The sequence below is a fragment of the Pelodiscus sinensis genome, chromosome 10 (assembly GCF_052426305.1).
Source record: "Pelodiscus sinensis isolate ZL-2025 chromosome 10, ASM5242630v1, whole genome shotgun sequence".
Taxonomy (NCBI): Eukaryota; Metazoa; Chordata; order Testudines; family Trionychidae; genus Pelodiscus; species Pelodiscus sinensis.
The window spans coordinates 33,951,765-33,974,697 of record NC_143061.1 but is presented as its reverse complement, the minus strand read 5'-3'; the positions used below and the strand labels follow the sequence as shown (position 1 = coordinate 33,974,697).

At 41.4% G+C, this 22,933-nt stretch overlaps 1 protein-coding gene across 1 annotated transcript in view; it reads right to left on the bottom strand.

Annotated features, from left to right (window-relative positions):
* SLC9A9 (solute carrier family 9 member A9) overlaps window positions 1-22,933 on the bottom strand; it is a 402,473-nt gene that overhangs the window by 201,209 nt on the left and 178,331 nt on the right. The window contains exons 7-8 of the mRNA XM_075937666.2: window positions 16,006-16,144; window positions 13,553-13,658 (exon numbers count right to left, since the gene is read on the bottom strand). Of these exons, the coding sequence (XP_075793781.2) occupies window positions 13,553-13,658; window positions 16,006-16,144 (245 nt within the window). The remainder of the gene's footprint in view (window positions 1-13,552; window positions 13,659-16,005; window positions 16,145-22,933) is intronic.

Genomic DNA, 22,933 nt, shown 5'->3' with positions numbered 1-22,933 from the left:
GTGATAGGAAATCTCTATATTGCTAAAACAAGGCTTGCTATGCTCACAGCCTTAGTGGTTATAACTCACACTTAGTGGTACCTTACTTCTCAAACAAGGAAAAAACAACAAATGGTCTGGTAGCACTTTATAGACTAACAAAACATGTAGATGGTATCATGAGCTTTCATGGGCACAGCCCACTTCTTCAGATGACCGGAGTTATGAGTTTGGGATACGAAAACTCAAAATAAATAGGAGAGGGGAAGCGGAGTGGGGAGAGAAAAAAAAGGAGGGGGGTGGGAGACAGAGCATCATTAAGTATTTAGAGAACAGGTACTTAAACCTCAGCAGATAAAAATCAAAGTCAATAGATTCCCAAGACAGGAAGGATGCCACTCAGAGAGCTGTTAGCACCTTCAGTGGTTATTAAGTAGGTAGTGTCCCAACCAACCCATATCACGATTGAGTCCATTAGCATGTGAATTGAATTTGCGGATGAACTGTGATTCCAGGGCCTCCTTGTGGATCTGGCTATGGAGGTGGTTTGTGACAAGACAGATACTTGCAGGTCTGTCAGACTGTGGTTTGGCATGCTGAAATGCTCATCAACAGGCTTCTGTATGTTCCCTTTATGTATATCTGATTTATGTCCATTGATTCTTTCCCGCAGAGACCGTCCAGTTTGTACAATATATATAGCAGTGGGGCACTGCTGGCATTTGATAGCATAGATCAAATTACTGGATGTGCAGTCAAGTGACCTTTTGATTTTGTGGCTTATGTTGTTTGCTCCAGTGATGAATTCGCCAGTATAGATATGTGGGCAAAGCTGGCATCTTTTTTGGTTGCAGGGCTGGGTTCCTGGAGGCTTATGATGTGGTTGTGTGACATGGTTATCAGAAAGAATAAGTTTTAGGTTAGGGGTTTGTCTGTAAGCAAGAATAGGTTTTTCTCCTAAGGCCTCTGAGAGTGAGGGATCATTTTCCAAGATGGGGTGTAGTTTGTGTATAATGCCTTGGAGGGTCTGAGTTATGGACTGTAGGTAACAACAAGAGGAGTTCTGTTATTTTCTTTTTTGGGTCTGTCATCCAGTAATTTGATTTATTTTGAGTTTTCATATCCCAAACTCATAACTCCGGTCATTTGAAGAAGTGGGCTGTGCCCACGAAAGCTCATGATACCATCTATGGGTGTGTCTAGACTACATGCCTCCTTCGACGGAGGCATGTAGATTAGCCAGATCGGAAGAGGGAAATGAAGCCGCGATTAAAATAATCGCGGCTTCATTTAAATTTAAATGGCTGCCCCGATCTGCCAATCAGCTGTTTGTCGGCAGATCGGGGGAGTCTGGACGCGATGCCCCGACAAAGAAGCCTTTCTTCATCGACACAGGTAAGCCTGGTTTCACGAGGCTTACCTGTGTCGATGAAGAAAGGCTTCTTTGTCGGGGCATCGCGTCCAGACTCCCCCGATCTGCCGACAAACAGCTGATCGGCAGATCGGGGCAGCCATTTAAATTGAAATGAAGCCGCGATTATTTTAATCGCGGCTTCATTTCCCTCTTCCGATCTGGCTAATCTACATGCCTCCGTCGAAGGAGGCATGTAGTCTAGACACACCCTATATGTTTTGTTAGTCTATAAAGTGCTACCAGACTATTTGTTGTTTTTTTCTGTAACATACTAACTCGGCTACCCCCTGAAGTTCTCAAACAAGGTTTGCTGTGCATAACACTAGTTTACAACATGATAAGTTATTGTAATATGTTTTTAAGATATTTGGTGACCAAATGTATGTTCATGCAACTGCATAGGAAAGAGAGGTAAGAATGACCTAAAAAGGCAAACACGGAGCTATCTGCTTTGGAAGGACAGGTTAAGTGAGGTTGGAAATTCTTTGACAAGAAGCATTAAAATTGGATTTTGAAGAAAGGGATCAACCTGACAGAAAAATCCTTTCTCCGATGTGTATGGGATATAAATTAGACAATTATATATTTCTGCAAAAACTTAACAGAATTGTCCAATTTTCTTCTGACGTCTTTCAATTTGATTCCAGACTGCTATCACCTATATTGCACGTATTACAGATAAAAATACTCACTTGTTCTTTTTTCATTAAAACCTTAGATTCTGGAGCCAAAAATATAAATGTCTGTCTCAGTTTCCTGCTAAATTAAATGCACACATCTTGGTTTTACTGAGAGTGAACACTGTTGGAATTTGGACAGGAGTTAGTGGTTAGATCTATCAGAGCAGATAGAATGAGAAAGTCTCTCTTATCTATTGCTTGTAACTGTGGTTTTATGGGAGGGTGGGGAGGGCTAGTAGTGACTAACTTACTTTTCCATTCTCTCTCCTCTTTTTTAAACTCAAAAAATTAGTACTAAAAGCAGCAGCACCCCTAGCACTGAAACAGTACTATAGAGTAAAGTAAAAGATTTCAGAAGAAATGGAAAACTGGATCATGAGTGCAATGCAACAGAAATGATCTTTCATAAGAAATTAAACTATTGGAAAATGTTGTGTTCTATACAAAATTAAAAAACTGATCATAAAAAATGATAGCTATTGTGAACCAAGCCAATCAGCAGTTTGCTAAATCCCACCTGTCTGATAATTACTTTTGATTTTCAAACATCTACCAGATTAGTTGCTTTTTACTCAGTGAAACACACAGCAATAGTGACAGCTTGTTAGCTGATGCTAGGCATAAGGAAATCAGTCTCAATGACTTTTACTCTTTGCTTATATTGATAGAGGCAATTCATCTTAGGATAAAAGATGGCAATATGTGAGACTGATAATGGGACTCATGCTGCAGAAGAGGCAACTGCTATCCTAAGATGCATCACCGATGGTGTGCATTAATTTATAAATAATTCCTTTACTGAAAGAGAGAGAGATTAAATGTCCTTGATGGATCATTTTACAAATAGGCAAAAGGAAATTACTTCCCTGTAATTCTTATTTTCTAATAGCCTGATTTTGAAAGGTTCTAGATGTATTCAACTCCTAAGGATGTGCAGCTGTCAAGATCAGACATAAAGATATCACTTCTAACAGAGCCCTGCATTTTGGCTGAATAAGGCATTAGGGGTATATCTACACTACCACCCTAGTTCGAACTAGGGTGGTTAATGTAGGCAACCGGAGTTGCAAATGAAGCCCAGGATTTGAATTTCCCGGGCTTCATTTGCATATTGCCGGGCGCCACCGCTAGTTCGGACTCCGTGCCCACGGCTACACGTGGCACGAACTAGGTAGTTTGAATTAGGCTTCCTATTCTGAACTACCGTTACTCCTCGTGGAATTAGTGGACATTTAAAAATGGCGGCCCATGGCAATATGCAAATGAAGCCCGGGAAATTCAAATCCCGGGCTTCATTTGCAACTCCGGTTGCCTACATTAAGCACCCTAGTTCGAACTAGGGTGGTAGTGTAGACATACCCTTGGAGAGGTGTGTTCTTAATATAATACTGGAGACAACTTCCCATAGTCTGAAATCCCAAAGTTGAATGTGATCCTCATTATGAATCCATATTGACACCAAGTACCTCTAACTAGCTTCCTTTCACAGCAAAAAGTAGAAAATAGAGGGTTTATTTTGGAGCGTGGGATGGCATTAAGAACAAGAGAAAGAGAAAGGATTATAGAAGTCTCCCTTCTGAAGGGAGAGAAGGCAATACAATACTTTATTTTAGAGCACAGTATTTCATAAGAGATCAGTGAGCAGTGGATAACAGAGAAATCCTTTAAATCAAATAACATTTATTCCATGAATGTGTTTAGACATCTTTAAAGCCACATGGCTCCTCTCATTGTAGATCTTAATCTCTGCTGTGAGGAAGTATGGCATTGCCCTCTATGGGCTTGTCTACACTGGCATATTTTGTCACCAAAAACTGCCTTTTGAGACAAAACAGTGAGATCATTTACATTGTAATATGACTTTTTGGTGACAACAAAGTTTCACCCCTGTCTTTTCCCCTCCCTTTATTGTCATCAGAGCCAGTGTGGACTCTGCTGTTTGTTTTGGAAAGAGAACTGGCTTTCACCAGTATCCCAGGATGCCTGCTCTGATGGCTGTGCTCAGTGTTTTGTGATCTCTGTTGCCCTACAGGCATGCAACCCCTTTCAAAGCTCCAGGAAGGATCTGATAGCTAGGTGAGTTGTTCCGTTTGGGGAACAAATAACAAATCATTGGAATGTTTCTGTTCTGTTCTGCACTAGAAACACAACAGAAGGCAAACTGCTGCTGCAAGGGGAGTACTAGAGACATTCCTTATCACGGAGCGCTCACAGAACCATGAGGGAATCCCAAGAAGTGCAGGGATCAGCGCTGCCTTTCCACAACACTGCACTGTGGGATGGTTACCACATTGCTTTGCTCTGTCTGTCAACATTGCTAGCATGAAATGTCAACAATGGGAGGCAGAAAAACTGGTTTGACTGGTTTTCACTTTTGACGACTTTTGCACTTGACAGCATTTTTGTCACCAAACCTGCTCAGTGTAGATGTAGCCAATATCAAACCAAGGCTTACTATAGTGATGAATGCAAAGCAATACCTCCACACAGGCTGTTTCACTGGAGCTTGCAGTGCAGCTGGCCACATTAAGGATGCCTAGCAAGATCTTCAGGGCTTCTCTCACTAGAGCTGCACCCATGCAGAGTGGAAAGCTTGACTCTGTTCAGGAGATTTCATTGTGAGGCCTCTTGGCCAGCTTTCTGTCAGAAGGACAAGAGTGATTAAGGGAGCCTTTTTGCCCCCATCGAGTAACCTGACAGTCTGTGATGACATGAGTACAGACCTTGCAATCCAGACTACTCATGTGTCTGCTGTGGTTTGGCAGCCCCAGAGGGTAGTGGAGGTTCATTTCTCTGTGGAATTCATATGATGGCCCATTTCAGAACTGTAAATATTGAATTTCATGCCAGATTCCCTAAACGGGGTTAACTCACCAATAGCCCTGCTTCCTTAGGGACACTAAACTAAAGTCTGGTGAATCCAAAGCAACCTGAGTAGAGAGGCCAGATCCTCAGCCCAGAATCTTTGATTTAACTCTAAGGGTGTGTCTAGACTACATGCCTCCTTCGACGGAGGCATGTAGATTAGCCAGATCGGAAGAGGGAAATGAAGCCGCGATTAAAATAATCGCGGCTTCATTTAAATTTAAATTTAAATGGCTGCCCCGATCTGCCGATCAGCTGTTTGTCGGCAGATCGGGGGAGTCTGGACGCGATGCCCCGACAAAGAAGCCTTTCTTCATCGACACAGGTAAGCCTCGTGAAACCAGGTTTACCTGTGCCGATGAAGAAAGGCTTCTTTGTCGGGGCATCGCGTCCAGACTCCCCCGATCTGCCGACAAACAGCTGATCGGCAGATCGGGGCAGCCATTTAAATTTAAATGAAGCCGCGATTATTTTAATCGCGGCTTCATTTCCCTCTTCCGATCTGGCTAATCTACATGCCTCCGTCGAAGGAGGCATGTAGTCTAGACACACCCTAAGACAGTGTTTCTCAAAATGAAACAAAATACAGGACTATGTAGTACTTTAAAGACTAACAAGATGGTTTATTAGATGACGAGCTTTCGTGGGCCGGACCCACTTCCTCAGATCAAATAGTGGAAGAAAATAGTCACAACCATATATACCAAAGGATACAATTAAAAAAAATGAACACATATGAAAAGGACAAATCACATTTCAGAACAGAAGGGAAATGCGGGGGGGGGGGGGGGGCGGGGGAAAGGAAGGTAAATGTCTGTGAGTTAATGATATTAGAGGTGAGGAAAGGTAGATGTCTGTGAGTTAATGGTATTAGAAGTGATAATTGGGGAAGCTATCTTTGTAATGGGTAAGGTAGTTGGTGTCTTTCTTGAGCCCCCCACGGTGAGTGTCGAATTTTAGCATGAATATATCATTGTGACTATTTTCTTCCACTATTTGATCTGAGGAAGTGGGTCTGGCCCACGAAAGCTCATCACCTAATAAACCATCTTGTTAGTCTTTAAAGTGCTACATAGTCCTGTATTTTGTTTCAGCTACACCAGACTAACACGGCTACATTTCTATCACTTTTCTCAAAATGGTCCATGGAGCCACTCTGAGGAAGCTGTTATTGGTCTGCTCTGATTTGTTTACTTACTGGCTCTGTAGCCACGGAGCCTCATGGCTCCCATTGGCTGAGGTTTGCTGTTTGCAGCTACGGGGGCTTTAGGAAGCAGCGTGACCCAGGCCAATGCAGCCATGAGGCTCTGTGGCTGTGGAGCTAGTAAGTAAACAAACTGGAGTGGTTCAGTAGCAGCTTTCTAAGAGTGCGTCTGCTGACCACTTTGAGAAACTGTGCGTTAGAGTGGACCATAGAGTCCCAAAGGAAGCAACACTGAAGGAACCCTTGGTCCTGCCAGCAGAAGCCTTCCTAACCCAGTGTCCAAATGCTCATCCCTATAACCAAGCCACCCACATTTGCCCAAGTAGTGCCTTTAAGGGTTTGCTACCTTAGGGTATGTCTACACTACCACCTTAGTTCGAACTAGGGTGGTTAATGTAGGCAACCGGAGTTGCAAATGAAGCTCGTGGAACGAGGTGTAACGGTAGTTCGGAATAGGAAGCCTAATCCGAACTACCTAGTTCGTGCCGCGTGTAGCCACAGGCACAGAGTCCGAACTAGCGGACATTTAAAAATGGCGGCGCCCGACAATATGCAAATGAAGCCCGGGAAATTCAAAACCCGGGCTTCATTTGCAACTCCGGTTGCCTACATTAACCACCCTAGTTTGAACTAGGGTGGTAGTGTAGACATACCCTCACTGATGCCCAGGTCTCAGCTCACCTCTGCAGGACTATCAGCATCTCACCCTCAGGACAAGGAAGGGCTCTACCTGCCAAAGCAGGTAAACTCAGATACCCCTCTCCCATTACTGGGGGTGGGCTACCTCAGCTCATTAACAAATGAGCATCACACAACTGCACGTGAGGCACCAAAGCCCATTGTGCTCAGTATCACAAAGGGACACAGCATGAAATGCCCTGTTTGAAGAAGGAAGAAAACTGGTGAGAAGGTTTCTTTGCAAAAGCCAGCAGGTGGATGATAGAGCAAAAGTGTAATCTGGGAGACAGTCGAAACAGTAAAGTGATCCCTGAGGTTCTGCACCACAGTCAGCAATAAGAAGGGACCATTCAGTTGGAGGCATAGGGGCTGTGGTTTAAATTAGATCTGGTTGGGATTTCTTCGATAGAGTATTTGTCAGAAAACAATATGTCAAAACCAAAACAGTTTGTGGGAAAGGGGTTGTTTAAAAACAATGGAAAAGTTTGAAAGTTGTCAAAACTGGCAGTTTTTTTCATTTTCAAAACTAAAATTTCTTAACTCAATCACATCCACTTCCTGGGCAAGGAAAGTAGGTCAAATACAGTGTAAAACATATTAAAAGCCCCCTGAGATCCCACACAGTTGTTTTAGAGCACACACACATCTGGGAGAAATTTAAACATATAATTTGCATTACGTGGAAAATAAAGCAATTCCCCTGATTCTTGACACTGTTTATGTGGACTGGTATAATAATACTATAGGAAGGATCCACATCAAAAACATAAAATTAGTGTGCTTTCAACTATATAGTTGCAGCAAAGATGCACAAAAGACATTACATTCAGATGTATAATAGACTCCTTCCTGTGTTTACAGAAGAATGTCACTCATTTGAACTAAAGACTGCGAGGCTAATAGTAAATTACTGAATTTTGTTAATTGGCAGGCAAGCAATTAATGAAAGCAAGAACACTGCATCACACAACGTACTTTCTTCATTTATTTTAACAACTGTTTAATTTCAATTATTTCTGATCCTCCATAATATGCGAGCATAAGTAAGTAAAATTAATGCAGTTGTTCTCAGCACTGACTTCACTCCAGCACTCTGCTAGTTTATTTTTGCTCAGAAATACGGAGTGTCTGCCATTTTTGTGCAATTTTTAAAATGAACGAAATAGTGACGGTCAACAGTATTAACATCAAATGATCATACATTTGCCAATGGCAAATAGTTAACTTCTTTAAAACCTTGCTTTTTCATATAATTAAACTCCTTAGAGCAGGGAGTGTCTTCTTTCTCTGACACTATTAAATAGTAATAATTAGTTGCACAATTAACCCAGATTTCCAGGAATACTTCCTGGTTGAGTAGTATCTAATCTTCAAGCAGGATCTGGCCTTTACTCTGTTAGCAACATGTTGGGTCTCATGGGGTATCCTGAGAGTCCGCATAATCCCCTTTGTGCACCACATGTCGTCTGTATTACATTTATAAAAAAAACAGCTAAACTGCGATCAGGACTATCCCATTAGTAGGGCTTCATTTACTTGTCCCATGATATTGACCAGTTGTAATATGAGCACAAAATATGCCTCTGCATTTTATTTCTACAGCATAGCTTACCTCTCTAGGGGTATGTCTACTCTACCACCCTAGTTCGAATTAGGGTGGTTAATGTAGGCAACCGAAGTTGCAAATGAAGCCCGGGATTTAAATATCCCTGGCTTCATTTGCATCTTGCCTGGCACCGCCATTTTTAAAGCCCCGGTAGTTCGGATTCCGTGCCCGCGGTTACACGCGGCACGGAGTAGGTAGATCGGATTAGGCTCTCTAATCCGAACTACCAGTACACCTCGTTCCACGAGGATATTTAAATCCTGGGCTTCATTTGCAACTTCGGTTGCCTACATTAACCACCCTTGTTCGAACTAGGGTGGTAGTGTAGACATACCCTAGTTGTTTAACTCCAAAAGGGGGTCGAGTTTATATGAAAATCATTACAGAAAAAACTTTGTCATGTTGTTGTTGCATGCATAAACAACATGGGGACATAATCATGCCTTGTATAAATTTGTTAAAGTTTATGTAGGAGAAAATTCTTTATCGCCAGTAAAAAGCCTAAAATAGCTAAGGAAAATCATAATTACTAGAAGCCTTTCAAAAAAGACCTGGATTGCACTATAAAGATAGGTTGACATAAATTGCCTTATTTTAGACATGTGTCTACACTCAAATATGTCTCCAGTCAATGTAAGTACCCCATTATAGTGATGCAGGAACATCACCAAACCGATTGATGTGGAGTAACAGTCAACCTATGGAAGCTGACTCAATGTGCACGTAGACACTCTATGACCTGTGTGAACCCTGAGGCTACATCTACACTGCACCATAGTTTGAAATAAGATATGCAATTTGAACTACACAAATTGCATATCTTATTTCGATCTTATTTCAAAATAACCCACTATTCTAAAATGTTCCTTATTCCTCATGGAATGAGGTTTACAGGAATGTCGGAATAGCAAGTCTGAAATAATGAGCTCCTGTTAAGAGGTGGGATAGCTATTTTGGGATACTCCAGTATCCTGAAATAGTGTTGGAATGTAGACATAGCCTAATAGTCCTCCAGAATGTATCTCACAATTCCCTATTCCTTGCAACAATGAGTGCTTTGTTCACAGTTTTGAACTCCACTGTCTACGGTCATGCAGACCAGAAACCACCTCCTCTCTCACCCCCTTTATACCTCCCCATGTATTTTTTAAATGCCGAAATGCTTTTTCTTAATTGTCCACTTGATTGCAAGCTCACTTAGCACCTAATCCTTGCTGTGTGCAACTGCCCAACTGTAGATCATGGTGCAGATGCAAAATTGATATCTGCATATGTGACTATCCATAGATCTAAACCAGTGCCCATGGAGATTCAGAGTTCTATGGGGCCCTGCAGCAGCATGTCAGGCCACACCTCCCAGGAGCCAGCACCATGTACTGGCAGCTCCTCTGCTGTGGCTGTACAGCCCGACCCACTGAGGTGGGAATCAGGCTCACTGGCAGCTATCCGAGGTCATGCCAGTGTGTGTAACCAGCTCACCCACTCCCGGAGAGGAGATGCAGACCACAAAAAGTGGGAGTCTGGTGTATATAAAGAGTTGGGAGGTATTGCTCATAGGCTGCTGTGGGTGGCAGGGGGACCAGAGAGCTCTCAGACACTGCAGGTGGTGGGAGTACCCCTCCTTCCACTCCCCTCTTGTCCTGCAGCAGGGCTCAATCTCAATCCTAGTTAAATCCATTTTATTACAGATATTTTTAGTAAAAGTCAGAGACAGGTCACAGGCTTCTAGGAATTTCTATTTATTTCCCATGATCTGACACAGACGCATGCACTCCTGGTGCCTATGCACAGTGATTGCAGAAGCAGTCAAGCATGCACATGGCCAAGTACTATACAAACTTTGGTAGCTGTGTAAGGACATAATTTTTGTTGAACAAGGTCTGTAGTGTAGACATGACCAAAATGGGGCATATTCATCCCTGGAGTCTAGCCACAGAAGTCAGTGGATTTACACTAGAAGTGAATTTGGTCCATTGGGTGGACCTGCCTACAATAACCTTGATTTGCCTCTGATGCTGTGACAATTGTATTGACGTTTAGTAGCTATACACTCTTATAAAACCAGAGATTGTAGGAATCAGGTGAGCTAAAAAGATGGAAAGCATATGTGATGGAAAAGACCTTTGGAACTGATACTTTAGGGACTGGTAATTTGGAGAGTTCTAAAAGCTGTTCAGTTAACTTTCTCCCAACCACTCTATTTGGTCAACCGCTCAAGCCAAGAGACTCTTCTGTATCATAAGCATAGCTGAATCAACTGTTCGGCAGCTGGCGGGAGATGCTCAGGGGAAGGCAGAGAGCTGTGAGCAGTGGGCCTCAGGGAAGGGGTGGAATGAAGGCGGGGCCTCAGGGCAGAGTGGGAAAAATAAAAAACGGTGCCTGAGAACATAAGCATAGTCCAGGACATCACTCCTTACTGGTGGCTGCACAGATTAACCTCATTTTACATAGATTCTACTAGTTTGAGATTAAGAAATCACAGGATTCCATCTAAATTTGCATCTCTCATTGGGCAAGGAAACTTGCTACTGACAAGTAGATAAGGCATCTGAGGATCTGTTAACCAACAGAATGAACCCCACTCTGAAATCTATCTTAAAAATTGTGGGAGGAGAGGAGAAGAATATTTTCAGGCAAGGTTTAGAGAAAATGAAAGCTACATTGGAACTGGTTAAAAGCAAATGGCTAAAAATAGCCAGTCAAGCGGAAATGTCAATAGAGTATTAATAGAGTTGCTGCATTTGAAAAACTCAGCTTTGAACTTCTGAAGCTACAGAGAAGACTGCATGTGTTCTTTTTTCCTAACAGCTTATGACAAAGGCCTTTCATAGAAGCTAAAGTGACAGAGGCTCAACCCTGTTGATAAATGAGGCAAGAGTCGTCTTCGCTTCATCACAACAATGTAATTAAAAAATTGCCAACTGAGACAAAGAATGTGCATATGAAAAAATTGCTAGTGACAGAGCTAAAGCAATAGGGTTAGTTTTCCCTGCAATTTGTATAGGTGGAACAATTTCCCTTTTTAACATTTATGTCAGTTCCTTTATACTAACTTACTTCCTTTACTAACTTCCTTGTAATTTACTGTTTTTTCCTTTAATTGAATGATGACTTTGCTTTCCACTCACTTTCTGGCCATAGTAAAAATAGTTAACTTTGGCTACTATGTCACTAATTACTGATGGCCTAGATGAGTTTTATAGAGTTTTGATTTCTAACATTTTATGGGTTAAAAAGATGAAACACCATCCCAAGCAACTAGTGGGAGAGAGTTCATTGTGTGTCAACATATTTGCAGTGTGAAGACAATTATTTGGACATACAGGGTATGTCTACACTACAGAGAATATCGAAGCTGCTGCTGTTTATCTTCCAGAGTTTGAATTAGAGGATCTAGTTAAGACAGCGAATTCGAATTGAGAGGGGCACTCTGGTTGATGCTGGTAGTCCTGCTTTCACAAGGAGTAAAGGAAGTTGAAGGGAGAGTGTTTTCCTTTCAACTTCCTGCAATGTGAACAGCGTCAAAAGTCGAGCTAAGCTACTTCAACTTCAGCTATGCAATTAAAGTAGCTGAAGTTGCATATCTTAATGCACACTTGTCCCATAGTGTAGACAGACCCACAGTTTGTCCCAGTGTTCTGACAGTGGAACCTGCCTTCAGTATGGCAGTGCCTGAAAAAATGATAGCATTTGAGGCGGTATCAGTGTTTCCAATAGAAACCCCTCTTTTCAGTTATTTAAAAGTTTAGTCACACCATTAGTTTCTGGCTAAAACATGACACACGTGGGGTTTTTTTTTTAAGTGGGGGTCCCTAGGTAAAGAGTAGGTTGTTACAGGCAGTGTTTTGAAAATGGACAGCAAGCACAACAACACTAAAGGCCTTGTTCAGGTTAAAGTTAGATTTTCTTTGTAAAGTGACAGAGCATTGCTGTCTTGTTTAACTTGAAGCAAAATGCAGGACAATGTAGCACTTTAAAGACTAACAAGATGGTTTATTAGATGATGAGCTTTCGTGGGCCAGATCCACTTCCTCAGATCAAATAGTGGAAGAAAGTATTTGATCTGAGGAAGTGGGTCTGGCCCACGAAAGCTCATCATCTAATAAACCATCTTGTTAGTCTTTAAAGTGCTACATTGTCCTGCATTTTGCTTCAACTACCCCAGACTAACACGGCTACATTTCTATCATTGTTTAACTTGGGCCATGTTGGCATTCACCCACCTCTGGCATGGAATGGGATAAAAAACTGCATAAAATGAGGCAGAGGAAGAAGAGGGGCAGGCATGCAGCAATTTACAACAAACCACATACTGGTTTCAAAGTTATCCCCAAAAGGGCAAAATCCTGGCTCCAAAGTCAATGTGAGCTTTGCTAATGACTATCAGAGTAGCCAGGATTTCATTCCCTCATTGATCCCCAAAGCTTCACAAGGATTATGTCCAAAATAAAAATTAACAGGTCTTGAGCAATTTCTCCAGCAAAACTAAATGGGCTCTCTATTAATGCTCAGGCACTAAGGTTTTCCTCCAGCTTTCCTTAGTGTGAATTATCAGTAAATCATCAAAAGTAACAATAACAAAAATATCAATAGGATCAGGCTATTATGAATCATATTCTTCCTAATCAGATTATGAAACAATAAGAATCTAGGCACTTCACACAGGGACAACTTCCGTGCCCATTTTTCATCATGTCTGAATCTGTTCACTTGTTCCGGGTGTTGAGGAAAGCAATCCCTGGCATGTATATGGCTGTGGTCGCACAAAAGCTACCTCCATGTTGATGCAGCAATGTGAAGGTGGTAAGTGGTTGTGGTCTGTCCCTGGGCAACCTGTGCCTCTCTCCTGATGCAATGGGGGTTTGCGTGGGAACAAAAACAAAACTACCAACCGAAAAAAAACTTGTGCAGAAAAAAAAAGTCACGTAAGTATATATGGATCTGTGCGTGCAGATGGATGCTTGCAGCATCAAACACATTTTGGCAATGAAAAGAAGCGAATGGATTTTGGAAGGTTTCTGTTTCTGTAAGATGTCATGCTCATACTAGGGGTGCAATTTTCCCTCATCACAGATTTACTAAAGAGCCCCACAGTTTTTCCTTGCTTAGTAAAATGCAACACTTACCTGTAAGCCCAGCAGCTTCTGCTGACAAGAAGGCACTCCAAGACAGGAGGAAAAACAGGCCTGTTTCCAACATGGGGAATTCACATAGCTTTGTAAATTTGGTCAAGTGCTAAAAAATACTAAGGAAAAAAATAACACAATTTTCAGCCTAAATTGACCCCCAACAGCATAAGTGAAATAATGCACCATAAAACTATTCACATAAGCATGTGCCTTCAAAGGGACCTTAGAGATATACATGTTATTTGCTAGATCAAGGCCTAAGTGATTGAATTTAACATCAATTTTCCAGCGTTAGTCTACTTCACAGATCTACTTCAATTTATATTTGCCTTTGAAATGCGCTCATGTCATGTGGTTTCAAAGAAATGTGGCCATGAAAAGGTGACATGGTAACAAAATGATCAAAAGGCCAAATTGGTCCAAGGAATTTATTGTCTGTGTGAAAGGGAAGGTCAACTTTACTACGTAGCCTTTAAATGGAATCAGTTTATGAATCATAATCAGTGCTTCGGAAGTGGCCTCTCAAATGAATTGAGATGGGGACACTGATTAACACATTGGTTATTAGATATTGTATTTATATTTGTGCAAAGTGAGAATAAGTTGCTACTGTTGTACACCAACTGATGTAAATGATTAAACAAGATGTAGGAAAATGGAAAACTATGCCAGTTCAGATAAATTGTGTTTTGATTAGTAGTCAATAGCTTGGCTTGTACTTTAATTACTGCTATTACATGCATTGTAAATTAAAGAAATATTGTATTTATGTCAGCACCTCAAAACACTTTGCAAACATTAATTGCTTTGTACCTATTTTGTGGCAGCATTCACTGAGGCATGGAGGGATTAAGGCCCAAAGCCACAAAGGTAGTTAGCTGCCTAACTACCTTTGAGGCTCTGGGCCAAAGGCTTGTCTACATTAGAATCTTAAGTCACCTATATTAGGTTATCTGTGAAATTGGTAAATATGCTGGGTATCAGCTGATGTAAGTAATGCAATGTCTACACAGATACTTAAACAACCTGGCTACACAGACATAAACCCTACTCTTCTTATGGAGGTAGGCTTATTATGTTGGTGTAGTATGGCGCTTACATCAGCGGGAGCAAGGCTGTAGCGTGTACAGGGACGTCATTAGGTTGATGTAAACTGCCTGATGTCAAGCTAACACTGTAATGTAGACCAAGGATAAGCATTTTGCCTAAAGTCCCACGGTGAGTCAGTGAAAATAGAACCCACAAGTCCTGACTACTTTTGCCTATTTGAACTAGTAGACAAAACTTCTTCTCATTATGATCCAGTTACATTATGTTCCCACAGAGTTGTATGGGCCAGTTAAAATATAAGGCCATGTCTACACTAGAAAAGTATTTCAAAATTACTAAATTAAACTTAATAACTCTTGATTTAACAAATTCAGACTGGCATGCCCACACTTCAGGTTAGCCTCAAAATTAGTCTGAGGCAGGCTCCATTAATGTGGATGCACTCCCTCGAACTTAGAGCCCCAGGAACCATTGGGAAGTAATTTGTTCACATTACTCTGGGGAGTAATTATTTTGAAATAGCAGCACCGGAGCATCCACACTACCATTATTTCAAAATAAAAAGCAGGAGTACAGATTTTCATTATTTCAAAATAACTGGCTTGGTAGTGTGGACACTCCGCTTATAAATTCAACCTTTGGGGAACTATTTCAAAATAAAATCCTAGTGTGACCAGGGCTAACAACTACTGAGAAGACTGAGTGTGATATGAAGCAAGGGTCTCAGTACATAAATTCATGTCAGCGTCAGATGGCACAGCACAGGAGAATTATGATTTCATGGTGCTTTATGTTTGTGTTTTGATTTTTTCAGGAATGCTGAAATACTATCAGGTACTTGTAACTGGAAGTCTGATGACTTTGTCAGTGGCTGTGAGCATTGCCAAGTAGGTGAGCCATTGCTGAGAGCAAGGTTGCATCACACATTTGGCCTCCGGATACATTCGGTCAAGGGCAGCATTCCATTTCTCCCTGATTGAAAGGGTGGGTCAGCATGATAATGTTTTGTGGAGAAATAAAATCAATGGGGGAAAAGAGAGAGTTTTCAGAGAAGCATCCCATAAAAGAGAAATTGGGGTCCTGTCCTGCCACTTTTACTCATGTGAATATTATTAGGCACAAGAGTAGTCTGACTGAAGTCAATGAGACTACTTATAGGAGTAAGAGCTATAGATCTGGGGCACGCTGGTGAAAATCAGCATAGCTCCATCGACCTGCATTGATTTTCTCCAGTCATGGACCTGGCTCTTAGTTTAAAAGGTTCCACTTCGGTGAAGAAGTTTGAGTTCAAAGTACAGATGGTTAATGCTAAATCACAGCCAGCCCTGGGAGTGCTTTTCAAGGCAAACAAACTTTCAAATCTGCAGAGTTTTTCTGTTTGAAAAAACAATAAAGGATATTAAAGCTGTGACAACAGCATACGAGGACCCCATTGCAAACGATCCAGCAAAGATCCCCAGAAAATTCCACACAGACTGGAAGAAAGCAGCAGCATCAAATGTGTTAGGATTCTCCTTGGGACTGTAAATGGATATTGAACTGTAAAGGAAACAAGGGAGAGAGAGGGAAATAATGAATTAAATCACATTATCATTATAGTGAAATCGAGAAGATACCCACTTAGTAGGCACTCACAGTGCAAGAAGATGCTCCTCTGGGTTGTTAGCAAAATAAAGAAGCAAGAAAAAGGAGACTGGGAGGACAGGGTTTATTTTTCAAGGCAATAACCTGAGAATCAGTGGTTTGCTGCCAGTCAGTAAACATTTTTATACTGGGACTGTCATAAAGAATATTGTTTCCAAGCCTTCAAGGCATTAAACCATGGTAGGTGTATAAGGAATATGCAGGGAAAATAGATAACTTTGAATTATTTATGGGCCATATGTCTTCGGAGCTGTTATATATTCACAAATATTCCTGATAAAAACTGTGCTTTTACAGCTGAGGCACAAATGGGCGATACAAATCACAGTGTGTACCAAATCTTCAGCAGTGATGCTGTCATAAACCGCAAAGTAGTTCCCTTCCCTAGCATAACCCTTCGTAAACAAAACGGCGAACATGTCAAGAGCTGCACAATATGAAACCCTAGGGAAAAAACAAGAGGGCTGTTTTCCCAGAGAAAGAAACTGTTGCAGTTGCCAGAGGTCGTGTTTTATATCCAGTCTTTGGCTGTAACCATCAAGATTATTTTCTTATGGGAAATTACTCCACCAATGGCAAGGCCATAGCTTTAAACATTTTTGAGGGCATCAGATTTGCTGTTTACTACAAGTGACTTGATGCCTAGAATGCTAATGGTATTGCCAAGTGTGAATGTATTTCTGCTTGTTGTAACATAAAAATTAACAGATGTGCTGTAGCCCCAAGCTCCCAAATACTAATTAAGCGACATTTCAGATTTTTGTGGTTCTGTTGCTTTTGACACTTGAGGTCTTTTATGCTCACTGTCAAAGACATTCAAGTGAGCTTGGCAATGGATTTTAAAATGGAGTTTGCATTGCTATCAAATGATTGGTAGTTCATACATTAAAAATTTTTAAATTGGGATGAATTTCATGTTTATGGTCATGTTCTTAATGTTTGATTGGATCCACCTTGTCATCTCCAGCCTGATTCTGGCCTGCATATTTATACCTGCCTCTGGAAATTTCCACTACATGCATCTGACGAAGTGGGCCTTTGCCCACGAAAGCTTATGCTCCAACACTTCAGTTAGTCTATAAGGTGCCACAGGACTCCTCGCCGCTTTTGCAGATTCAGACTAACACGGCTACCCCTCTGATTCTTAATGTTTGTCTCTGCAACTGGGTGTTTTCTGTTTGGAGAATAAGCAGCAGGGATGCAGCTCCATATTCAAGATTTTCTGAACAGTTCACTCACTAAGTACCTCCAAATGTTATGCAGAAACCAGCATTTAAGCTACTTACTTTCAGAGCTTATCCCTTGGTTGGACAAGGTTAGATAGAAAGGGAAGTGAACATGAGCGAATAAAAGAACGATCCTTAAAAATACTCAACTGCCAGCAATCGGTGCTCACAACTTGTCTGGATCTGGACTTAAAGTCTTGCTTCTTTGTTTTAAGAACAAAATGCACTGTACATACACTAATTAAGCATCACATTAATTTAGCGATGTAGCTAAGTAACAGTTACAATTCTAGTTTTATATATAGGAAAATTAAAGCAGAGGAATGAAGTGATTAGTTTAAAGGGCACATAGAGAATCAGTGGCAGGGTCAGAATAAGGCTTTTAAAGCTCTTGATTCCTGGCCCCAATCTTCTAGACCGAACTGCCTCTGGAGGGCAAAGGGGTACGATTCAGCATTGATAAATATTTCATTTTCTTCAAAATGGCACATTGTGCCTGCACTGTGATGATAACGGTGTTCATTAAGCAGGGCCAGAGAAGTAATGTGCAAATGAGCAATGACATTCTAAACCCATGCATGGGAACGTGAATATGAATGCTGAGAACTTTCCTTGTATAGAAAATTTCAAAGCACCAGAAGCTGATACTCGCTCTCATGCAGAGTAGCACTTTATTTCCAAAAATACTCTTGTTAACTTCAGAGGGACTGTTTGAGTTCATCTCTTGTCTTCATTCATGTGTTGAGATAGTGGTGTGGGGAGGACATGGGGGCAGCTGCGCTGGGGCAAGGAAATATAAGAGGGCCTGCGGCCTGGGGCTCCCAGCTGCCACTGCCACTACAGCAGAAAAGGCAGTGGCTGGAGCCCCGGTCAGCATGTGCAGGCGGTGCTGAAGGACTGGAAAGGTGACTAGCTCCAGATCCTCCCCTTCTGTCCAAGGCTCTGCCCTGTCCAGGGACCTGAAGTCAGCCCCCACTAGCCCATGGCTTGTTGGCTGCCCTGCTTCAGATGATGCTCAGCACAGACCCCTTCAGTTTGAGGTTTTAGCCTTCACAATCACGTCAGAGATTATAGTAAATACATAAACCTGTACTGTCTAAGCAGCTGCTTTTTTCAATTGATATCAGTATAACACTGTAGGTCAACAAACTCTTATTTGCTAATATTTCTTGTATAACTAAAAGGGACCCCAGTTGTGTTTTCTGTGTTGAAATGATACAACTTGTCTCTTCTTGACTGTAGATCACATTCTCAAAGAAGAATGCAGAGGCTGCAGTTCCTCATACCTGTTTCTTAATTAAGTGTAAATGGGAAATTGATCTTTTATATCACTAGGTTTTGAGACCTGACTTCAATCAGGTCAATTTGTCATTTGCCCTGAGTACATCAAAGAAAGCTTCTGAACTGTCCAGAAAGGGCTTGGCCAGTACAAGAGAGACCAGATGTTAAAAGCCATGAGAACTGTATGAAAATTTTCTTGACCCAGAAGAATACACCAGACAAACTTCAATGAAAGCCATTAATGGACTGCTTATTAATTATGTCAGCCTCAAGGAAAAAGAGGCGTCCTAGTTTAAAATAAGTTAAAGAATATTATGCTAGGTTTAACAATCCAATAAATGGGCTTTTTATCAAACCAAAATATCCGAACAATGTATTTAAAATTAAAATTAGAGCTATTGTGCAGAACTAGAACAGCCTTCATCTTAGAAATTCTTTCTCTTTTGAGAAGGGAAGAAAACCACATCCTAAATCTTGACTTATCTTTATAATTGAAACAAAAAAATTATTTAAACAATTTTAGGCCCTAACTACACTGGCAGGAAAACTGTGCTAGCAATTTTCTGGCAAGAATTTTTGCTCTGAACAGTCCTCCTGGGGTCTAAAACATTAACATCCAAACTAGTGACTGGATGAATTTACTGGATTATTAAACATTTTCTTTGTCTATAGGTCTTCTCACACTTTAAGAAGTGGGACTATTGGGACAAGAATCAATGCATTTTACACATGATTAGCTATGATAAGACTTTAAAAAATCTGATATTGGTCACTAAAAACTGGCCCAAATTCCTAGTTCAAATATCAAACTAAACATAAGATGTACTGTTCAAGCAGCAGTGTAATTATTTCTTATGTCATAAACACTAGAAAAGAAATAAACCTATTAAATATGTGACATACCGAATTCATCCTCCTGACAATGTGAGATTATATTTCCAAGCTTCCTGTCTTCTTAATTTTAAACGACTCAAGAAAGGAATTTCCATCCTTTTCCTATAAACTGTTAATATTCAAATCTCATTATCAGGATTATTTCCGTTATAGTCTGTCTAAATATTCCTTGTTGATGTCATCTGATAACTATAGCTTTGTTCTTCCTGTGCCCCCTTAAATAATTCTAACTCTGTATAGGGTTTTTCTTAACCAGTTAAGCATTATCATATTATCCTAAATTTTTGTTTTGGCAACTTAATATATTAACTTATTTTAGCACTATCTAATCAACAAGTCACCCAGGCTATGTCCACTCTACTAGGTTATTTTGAAATAACAACTCCCGAAATAACAATTTCAAAATAAGCTTATTCCTCTTCACAAGCAGGAATTATTATTTTGAAATACCAAGCCCATGATTTCAAAATAACAGGAGTCATAGTGGACACTTGCCTTGTTATTTCAAAATAAGGGGAGTTATTTCAAAAAAATACCCCAGTGTAGACATGGCCCCAGAGCTTTCTGTTTTTGAATGCCCTCCAATTTGTCAGCATCTTTCAAAAATTAAGTGTTCGGAACTGATCATTCTATTCTAGATGCAATTATTCCAGTGACAAATCTAATACCACCCAAGGGTGCATCTACACAGCACCCTTAGCTTGAAATAAGCTACGCAATTTGCACTATGCAAATTGTGTAGCTTATTTCAAGTGTATGTCAAAATAGCTTATTTTGTAATTTGGCGCTGTCTACACAGCATCAAATTTTGAAATAACTCGCCATTCCAAAATGCCCCTTAACCTTTGTGGACCAAGGGCTGCTGGGATATCAGAAGAAGCCACCCGTTATTTTGAAATCTATTTTGAAATAATGGGCTTCTTCAATAGATGCAGAATAGCTATTTCGGGATACTTCCGGTATCCCAAAATAGCTCCACAGTGTAGACATACCCTTGGAGTGCTTTTCATTAGCAGATCTTAAAGGTCAGAATTGGTATCTTCATTTTACACACAAGGAAACAGAGGCACAGAGTGGTGACATCACTTGCCTGAGATGTCGCACAGCAATGGCCAAGTCAGGCCTAGAACCAAGGTCTTTAGCATCCAAGTTCAGCACTTGATCTATGAGGCCTAAACATCTCCCTCTATAAAAAGACTTTTGCCTCAAAGGATGATGAATATGGAAGCCAAAAATCACACAGTCTATTTTTAACATCATATCACCATATTAGCACCTATTAAAGTTATGGCCCTCCATAACTGATCTTTTTCAATGTTTTGCATTAAAGCTATTGTCTCTCTCTCCTGCCTTTCCCTCTCCCCATCATCTACGTTCTTCTGTGTTATTTTTCATCCTGCATTTCCCCAGACTGAATCCCATTTGGAGTTTTCCTGACCACAGTTTTTTCCTTTATACTTTTTTTTTGGTTTTGGTCCTCACCATTGCCCATAGTACTTCCTAGTTTAGTATTATCCACCAGGGATAAAATCCTGCTGCCATTGAAGTCAATAGCAATACTTTCATTGGCTTTCACAGAGCCAAGATTTCACTCATGATATTTACACACTGTTAACAAGGCAGAGCTTCTCAGCAGTGTACATAGGGTCTACTACCACACCCACAACCTACTTCAAGCAGTCTTAGGCTATGTCTACATAGCAGCATTATCATATATATAGTAGCCCAATGTCTGAGAGTCTGTAATGCTGAAATGCTGGCTGTTCCCTCTGGGTGGCCTGTGCTGCATGGGGAGCACAGGGCCCAAACAGCTGCTTGTGCTGCTTGCTCCCACGCAGCAGCCCAGCTGAGCAGCGCAGAAGTCAGCCAAGTGCCATGGCAGTGACGTGCGGCATGACAGAGGCTCCAGGCCCCACCCACTGGCCAGGGGGAGGGTGGGGGAGCAAGGGGGCGGGGTCTGGAACAGCAGGGGGCAGCTAGAGCTCATAGGCAGCCGCTCAGCTGGGCTGCCATGCGGGAGCAAACAGCGCAAACAGCTGTTTGGGCTCCGTGCTCCCTATGCAGGAGGAGGAGAAGAGAAAGAGAGTGAGAGGCAGGAGGGGGAGAAGAGAAAGAGAGATGGAGAGAGACAGGAGATGGCGGAGAGCTGAGAGAGGGAAAGGGGGAGGCAGTAGGAGGAGGGGAGAGAGAAAGAGAGAGAGAGAGAGGGAGACACCGGAGGCTCGGGAGAGAAGACCAAGATAGAAAGGGAATAGGACGTGGAGGAGAGACCTGAAAATCCTGTTTTATGATGGGCTAATTGGCTAGTTTCAAAATAACTGACGCTGTTCCAAAATAACATAATCTGCATCCACATACAAGCAATTATTTTGACATATGTCAAAATAATGTTGAGCTGGAGGAGTTCTTACTCTGACTCCTGTAACCCTCATTGTACAAGGAGTAAGGGAAGTCGGGGGAAAAGTGCTGTATTTTGAAATAACAGCTGTGTAGTCAGCGCCAAAAGTCGACATAAGCTATTTTGACTTAAGCTGTGCAATTAGCGTAGCTCAAGTTTCATAGCTTATTTTGAGTTTAGCCCTGCTGTGCAGACGTGCCCTGATTGTTCAAACCTACACAAAACAAATCTAAACAGCTCCTTGGCTCATCCTGGGCCACAGACACCAGAGGACGTTCCCCCTTTTTTCTTTCAGGTTTTTGTAGCACCCCACCCAGAGGATTCTGGCAGTCCTGCTCCCTGCAGCTTACTAACTCTGACTCAGTGGTCTCCTCCCTTCTCTAGCCCGAGGCCCTCTTTTCAAGCTTAATCTGTATCACCTGAAGCAGCACAGATGCTCTCACTCTGCTCCTCTTTAAAGGGCCAAGGGTCACCTCTTTTCCAGTGTATCACTGAAGATGTTAAATAACATTGAGCCTAACTCCAGCTCTTGCCCCCAAGCTCCTTATCTGACACTAAAGCAAAATGTCACAAGATAACACTTATACTGAAAACAGTCCCCGTTCAATGTGTCATGTCTCTATTTCTGGTTTCCTCTCCCCCTCTTAAAGGACTCTAATAATATTCTGCATGAATCCTATTCCTGCTGGCTGACCTCTTGTGCCTGATACAAAGGAGTGAGCAATGGTGACAAAAACTGTGTCCAAGAGACTGAAAAAAAATAATTTTACTGCTTTATATTTAAACAAAACGTTCAATTCTTCAGTATTAAAATTCTTATTGTCAAATTACTTTTATAGCAAATTGGAAATGTTACCAGTTCTTACACACAAGAGGGTTTAAGCT